Consider the following 7119-nt stretch of genomic DNA (forward strand, 5'->3'; position numbering starts at 1 on the left):
ACCAGCGGCCACCGCAGCGGACAGCGCGAGAGAAGCCTCGCTTCCCTCCCCCGGCGACCAGGGCCCAAGCCAGAGAGCAGCAGGTGTAGCTACCCACCCAGGTAGGGTGGGAGTGGGGAGGTGATAAGGGAACTGGATCCAACCGACTCACTTGATCAGCTCCACGTCTGCGCCCTGCCCCTGGGTCCCCAGAGCCTTAAAGAGGAGACACCAGACAACTGGCTTTTGAAAACGTCTCCATATATATCCCGCTCTTAGGCTCCTCTGCCTGGCACTTAGTATGTGCTCAGGTACACGAAAAGTTTTGTTTCAGTCCTCCCGAGGGCAATTCCCTCCCAACTGAGCGCCAGAGCCAAGCGACAGCAAGGGCCATTACTCCCTGGGCTGCCACCAGAGGAAAGGGTGCCTCGGTTGTGAGTCTGGAGTGTCGTGGGGCTCGGGAATAAGCTATTACTCCCTGGATGGCGCCCACAGCCATTCCCACGGGCTCCTTCCACCCTCACACTCATCCAGCGAGCCAGTACCCCGGCTTTATCCCTCTAGGTGAGGCCACCGAGGCGCAGGGAGGGTGGGAGCCAGTGCCTGGCTCTTGCAGCGGGTGGCCTGCAGCAAAGGCCATGATCTTGCACTCAGCGGTCTCGGGGGACACTGTGCCCCTGGTTTTCCGGGGTGGAGAAATTCTCAGTGGGGCCTCAAGGACCCTGTGCTCCACTCCCAGGCGTAGCACAGCCCTGAGCCTGGGGAGCGAGGCTAGGGAAGCTAGGGAACGGTCCCATTGGCCGCTCCCCTGCCCTGATGCTCACGGCTTGGGTTGGGAGCGTCCATAAGTCCTGGGGGACGGAGGGCGCTGGAGCCGGCGGGGCCTCCTGCGCTGACTCAGGGTGCCTCTCAACCGCCATCCTATCCTTACAGAAACCAAACACCATGTGCGACGAAGACGAGACCACCGCACTCGTGTGCGACAATGGCTCCGGTCTGGTGAAAGCTGGCTTCGCCGGCGATGACGCCCCTAGGGCTGTGTTCCCGTCCATTGTGGGCCGCCCTCGCCACCAGGTCAGGCTGCGCCTCCGCGGAGGGGGCGGGGCCGGGGTCCGTACGTGGCGCAGCCGCGCACCATCCTGAGCCGCATTAAAGAGTGCACGTTGTCTCCGGTCCGCAGGGCGTCATGGTGGGTATGGGGCAGAAGGACTCCTACGTGGGCGACGAGGCTCAGAGCAAGAGAGGCATCCTGACCCTGAAGTACCCCATCGAGCACGGCATCATCACCAACTGGGACGACATGGAGAAGATCTGGCACCACACCTTCTACAACGAGCTGCGCGTGGCCCCCGAGGAGCACCCCACCCTGCTCACCGAGGCCCCCCTGAACCCTAAGGCCAACCGCGAGAAGATGACCCAGATCATGTTTGAGACCTTCAACGTGCCCGCCATGTACGTGGCCATTCAGGCCGTGCTGTCCCTCTACGCTTCCGGCCGTACCACCGGTAAGTGCGGGCGGTCGAGCGCCGCCCCGCCCCGCCCCGTCCCCCGGTGCGCTCCCGCCCAAGAGCAGGCCTACTGCGCCTTGGCCCGGTGAGAGGCGCGGGAGGCCACTCAATCCCCGCCTGGTCCCCGCCCTGCTCCCGCGCAGGCATCGTGCTGGACTCAGGCGATGGCGTCACCCACAACGTGCCCATCTATGAGGGCTACGCCCTGCCTCACGCCATCATGCGCCTGGACCTGGCGGGCCGCGACCTCACCGACTACCTAATGAAGATCCTCACCGAGCGTGGCTACTCCTTCGTGACCACAGGTGCGCGGCCCGGGGCACCCTGGGCGGGCGGGGTGGCGCGAGCCCCGGGGCCCCGCGCTGAGTGCGCCTCTTCCGGCCCTGCCCCCCGCAGCCGAGCGCGAGATCGTGCGTGACATCAAGGAGAAGCTGTGCTACGTGGCCCTGGACTTCGAGAACGAGATGGCTACAGCCGCCTCCTCCTCCTCCCTGGAGAAGAGCTACGAGCTGCCAGACGGGCAGGTCATCACCATCGGCAACGAGCGCTTCCGCTGTCCGGAGACGCTCTTCCAGCCCTCCTTCATCGGTGAGCCCCGCACGTCCCCGCGCGTCCCCGCGCGTCCCCGCCGTGCGTCCCCTCGCGTCCCCGCCGCCTCCCGCGCCTGCTCACGCTCCCCCCGCGGTCCCCAGGCATGGAGTCGGCGGGCATCCATGAGACCACCTACAACAGCATCATGAAGTGCGACATCGACATCAGGAAGGACCTGTACGCCAACAACGTCATGTCGGGAGGAACCACCATGTACCCGGGTATTGCCGACCGCATGCAGAAGGAGATCACCGCGCTGGCCCCCAGCACCATGAAGATCAAGGTAGGCGGCAGCCCTGCCCCCGCGCCCAGCGCCGGGAGGGAGCCGGCCTTCCCAATCTGACGCGCTGTCTTGCAGATCATCGCCCCGCCGGAACGCAAGTACTCGGTGTGGATCGGCGGCTCCATTCTGGCCTCGCTGTCCACCTTCCAGCAGATGTGGATCACCAAACAGGAGTACGACGAGGCCGGCCCGTCCATCGTGCACCGCAAATGCTTCTAGACCCCGCGCCCCCACGGCGTGCGAATTCTCCCCAGGACGACACATCTTCTCCAGCGCGGCGCAGCCACTGGCTCTCTAACAACTCCCGTTGCTGCGGCCGCACAGCTACACAGTGTTTATAACATGTACATACATTAACTTATTTACCTCATTTTGCTATTTTTAAAACAAAGCCCTGTGGAAGGAGATGGAAAACTTGAAGCATTAAACTCCGCCATTCTGTTATATTGCGTCAAGTTTATTTATCTGTTGCGTTTATTTGCTTGGGGTGGAGCAGCGGGGGACAAGGCATGTTATTATCGCAGTGCTCCCGAGTGCACTCCTTACGAACCCTTAGTTAAGACTCCCCTCTGTGATCACATCCATTTCCAAACACTGGCAAGCCGGTGGCCCGACTGAGCCCGGTGTGTGCTGGTCCTTGTTCCTGCGCACAGCGCGGCAGTCGTCGGCCAGTTCTGGTCCCCGCTCGCCCAAGCCGGGGCGCTGACCGTGGTGCTGACCTTGGTGCTGACCGTGGTGCTGACTGTGGTGCTGGCCCGGAGTCGCCCGGGGAGCTCCTCCCAGCCCCGCCTACTTGCAGGCTTTCCTCGTTGAGCAAGGCTTCCCCGGGTAATCTCGACAAATTTAACAGAAAGGGCTGTGTTCTGCATTGAATGAACCTGTTTTCATTTGTAAGTGAAGACAACCACTTCTCTTCTCAATTGGGAACTCCTTTGCTTCGTACCAGGTGATAGAGCGTAAGAAACGCCCCTTCCAGGGCGATAACGGGAAGGGAGGCGCCTAGAGATGGGAGGAAGGGAGGAAGGGAGGAAGGGCCTCAAGGAGAGTGTCAGGAAGGACAGCGTGTGCCGCACTGAGGGCGGCCAGCGAGTAAGTGTCCGGAGGGACGGGAGCTAAGACTGGCACTGGACAAAGAGGAGTAAGCATTGCTTTAAAGGCACAAAATATATTAAGAGAGTTTGACTTTCTATGGGACAGCACAGTATATATATTTTTAAGTAGTGTAATGTTTCCTAGTCAAGATTCCTAAGAGCAGTGTCCCTAAATAGATTGACTCAAAAAAGGTAATAAATGCCTTTGGAAATAAGTGTGTAAGTAGAATTAACAGCAGCTATGTTATATGCTACATCATCATATGTTTATTTCCTCTTTTTATGGCATATTGAAAAGCTTTGGAAAGCTTTGAGGCCTCCAAGATTGGAAAACAGCCAAATCCAGATACCAAGAGAATCAATCATTCAGTGGAAGTTAAGATTTTTAATAGAACAAGTATATGATACCATCGGCACAGAAAACCATGTATTATTGCCCAACCCAGGGCTAAATGGGCAAAATTCTAGTCTTTCAGAGGAATGTAGCTTTTATGGCTAATAATAAACAAATATAGGCATATCTGAAAAAGCACAACCTACATACACACAGCCTGAATAATTCATGTACCCAGCAGCCTGGAAAAATGTCAGAATTACATGAGTTAGCTAACTTTCATATTAAACATTTAAAAATATATACTGTATTTTTCCATGTATAATGTGCTCCCATGTATAATGCGCACGCACGTTTTTGGCCCAAACTTTCAGGGAAAAAATATTTCATTTTAATTTTTTAATTCAAATGTTTATTTGTTTATCTTTAGGTGCTTTTTTGTGTTATAAAGGAATTTTAGTATTTTTAAAAACATATTATGGTACAGGAAATTTTATGAAACAAATAATTACAAAACACCAGAACAGATACAAGGTACAAGAAATTTTATGCACCAGCAACAAATTTACGATATTTACATATCATAGAAGGCCAAGAACTCTTCCTTGTTGCAAGTTCGGCATAAGTTCAACAAAACCGATTGTCATATTCCAGGGTATTATTTTGCATACAGATATTGTTATTGATTTCTAGAGTTACACTTTTAACTTATAAGCATAACTAAAAGAATTAAAAACATTTATGTAGACGTGGAATTAGTACCCATGTATAATGCGCATCCTTATTTCTCCTTCACAATTTTGGAGGGGAAAGTGCACATCATACATGGCAAAATATTAACAACAACATAAGCATTTTAATTTTTTATTAAGCTTCTTAGTTTCTCCATGTTAAACATTTTTTAACCCTAACTCCACATCACTTGATTAAGATTCAAGTAAGGCATGAAAGGACGTCATGACCCAGTTCTCCTATGATCATAACCTTTAAATGATTCGTGATATTTTAGAGCTGACAGAGCTTTCAATATAATCTAATAGCATTTCCTCAAGAGCTGTCTTTGCTATTACTCTTTTACTGAAAACATGCAAAAAATAAGAATTGTGTGGTTTCACTGGAAATGTGCCAGACATAAAAATTACCTTTCCTTTTCTGACACTTCTCTGAAAATGAACAAGCACCCTGCATTTTATTAGTGTTCTATCTCTTTCCTACTCTCCTATTATAGGTATTTCGTAAATTGTGTTACCTGTACTAGGCCTGGATGAGGATTTTTGGTGTGGTGTACCAAAGAATGAGTCTTTTAAAAATATGAATCTAGAAAATATACATATATTTGTGCTGGATTGCTCTTTCCAGCCGCTCTGAGCATTTGCAGTACTGAGAAGCAGAGAGTCCTTGTGTGGCAGCAGTGTGGGGCACTAAAGTGAATAAGATTGTGGCTGAGTCCCCACTGAAAAGCCATCTCACAGAATTGATTCTTAAAGCTGTGAGAGAATTTAAAACAACAAAAAGTTTCCCCAACTGCTTACAGTGTGCTTCCTTAGACTTGGCAGTGGGCTTATCAGGGGTCTAACTGCAGTAATTTCCTTCTCACTAAAGCTCATTCAATTGCTACCATTTCCCCCTCAAGATCTATATGACTAGTGTCCAGTTAAAGAAAGGAAGAAGAAAGAAGAAAATGGGAGCAATGTATCAGGAATAAAAGGTACACACTCCGCTCTGTCATTTAAAACTTTGCAAGTTAGAGTTAGAATTAGACCAAGTTAAAGTTATATATTGTTACTGAACAACGGGTCCACTCACCCCATGCACAGCAGAGCCAAACACTGAACACTCAGTTTGGCAGTGGGGAAATTGGAGCTGTTTGTTGGCAGCTCGCCAGGAGACCAGCGAGCTGGCACTCAAAATCTGAACTCCCCAGTGGTTTTTCACCAAGGGTCTTTGAGGCAAAGATTGAGGGTTAGGGTTTAGGGACCATGGGTGAAACTGGCTGGTTAGTTCTTGTGCTTGCCACAAGCTGATAATCTGTGCCTCATCTGTGGCTCTCAGAAAGAAGCCGAGAAAATCTGGCTTTAATGGCACTCTAGTTAGGTAGGCAGCACAGTGGGGACATGGAGTTCCAGGCCCACCTGCATCCCCATCATCCATGGCCACAACCACTGTCCTACGCAGACCATGGGCTGCAACTCCCAAGTGATATGGGGTGGCAAAGGATGTGAATGAGGAGTACTGGAGGGGTCACCAAGGGTGGAAGCTGGAGGGTCTGTCACTGGGTGAAGGAGCTCTGAGCCCTCTGATTGACCTCGTCCCTTCTTATCAGTTTCTTAGTGGCCTTTGCTGATATTGAACAGTTTCTGGGGATGGTGAGTGAGTAAAAGAAAGATTGTGAAAGGTGCGAAGATGACATTGGTGGTTCTCATAGGTGTCAACAGAATCAGGGTTGCCTTTTGCATGATAATCATGGACTTTTCCTAAACCTCATCACTGTGCGGAGTTGCTGGTCACTGGGGCTGCCTCAGGAATAGCGGGGTCCTCGATAGGTCATGGGTCAAGGGATCACAATGCCCTGGGACCCAAATCCCACCTTACCTGCCCTCATTTTCTTCATGGCACCCATATTAGGTTCTTGTGACTGCTGTAACAAATCACCATAAACTGGAGGTCTTAAAACAACAGGAATTGCTTTTCATTTTTTTTAACAGTTATGGAGGCAAGAAGTCCAAGATCAAGGTAATGGCAGGGTTGGTTTCTTCTGAGGCCTCTCTCCTAAGCTTGTAGACGGCCCACTTCTCCTTGTATCTTTACTTCATCTTCCCTCTCTCCATGTCTGAGTCCACATTTCCTTTTTATAGAACACCAATTATATTGGATTCGAGTCCATGCTAAATACTTCATTTTAACTTAATAACTCTTTTAAAAAAACCCTATCTCCAAATACAGTCACATTCTGAGGTACTGGGGTTAAGGACTGCAACATGTGAATTTGGGGAGGGGACACAATTCAGCTCACTGTAGCACCTGAGACACCATCATTAACAATTCGTCCTAATAGGTCAGTCATCGCCTATGTTAGCATGTGTCTTATGCTGCATGAGGCCCTTTCACACCCATCAGCTCATTTTATCTTATAAGGCTGCCAGGGTATGAGTTATCTTCCCACTTTTATAAGTGATAAAAGTGAGGCCTCAAGATGAAGTGACTTGCCTAAGTTTATAAATTAGTGAAATTGCGAAAGCAAAGACTTGAATTTATAACTCTAGACTCTATTCTTTTATTTTCTTTTTTTTTTTTAAGCCGAGCCATCCTGCCACCTGTTGGCAGCTCAGCGGC

At 50.7% G+C, this 7119-nt stretch overlaps 1 protein-coding gene across 2 annotated transcripts; it reads left to right on the forward strand.

Moving 5' to 3' along the window:
- ACTA1 (actin alpha 1, skeletal muscle) lies at positions 1-2805 on the forward strand. 2 transcript variants are annotated; one of them, XM_019626358.1, is made up of 7 exons: positions 1-101; positions 913-1053; positions 1160-1484; positions 1631-1792; positions 1884-2075; positions 2180-2361; positions 2437-2805. In XM_019626358.1, the coding sequence occupies exons 2-7, from the start codon at positions 925-927 to the stop codon at positions 2578-2580; spliced, it is 1134 nt and encodes a 377-aa protein (XP_019481903.1). In that variant the 5' UTR covers positions 1-101; positions 913-924; the 3' UTR covers positions 2581-2805. The 2 variants fall into 2 exon arrangements, with proteins under 2 accessions (XP_019481903.1, XP_019481905.1); XM_019626360.1 differs by having other exon boundaries at positions 3-83.
- Positions 2806-7119: the final 4314 nt, after the last annotated feature.

The sequence above is a fragment of the Hipposideros armiger genome, unplaced genomic scaffold (genome assembly GCF_001890085.2).
Source record: "Hipposideros armiger isolate ML-2016 unplaced genomic scaffold, ASM189008v1 scaffold_667, whole genome shotgun sequence".
NCBI lineage: Eukaryota > Metazoa > Chordata > Mammalia > Chiroptera > Hipposideridae > Hipposideros > Hipposideros armiger.

Coding starts and splice junctions, on each gene's coding strand:
- ACTA1 (XM_019626358.1), top strand. CDS start 925: ATGTGCGACGAAGACGAGACCACCGCACTCGTGTGCGACAATGGCTCC. Junction 1,485..1,630: donor CGCTTCCGGCCGTACCACCG/GTAAGTGCGGGC, acceptor GCTCCCGCGCAG/GCATCGTGCTGGACTCAGGC. Junction 1,793..1,883: donor CTACTCCTTCGTGACCACAG/GTGCGCGGCCCG, acceptor TGCCCCCCGCAG/CCGAGCGCGAGATCGTGCGT.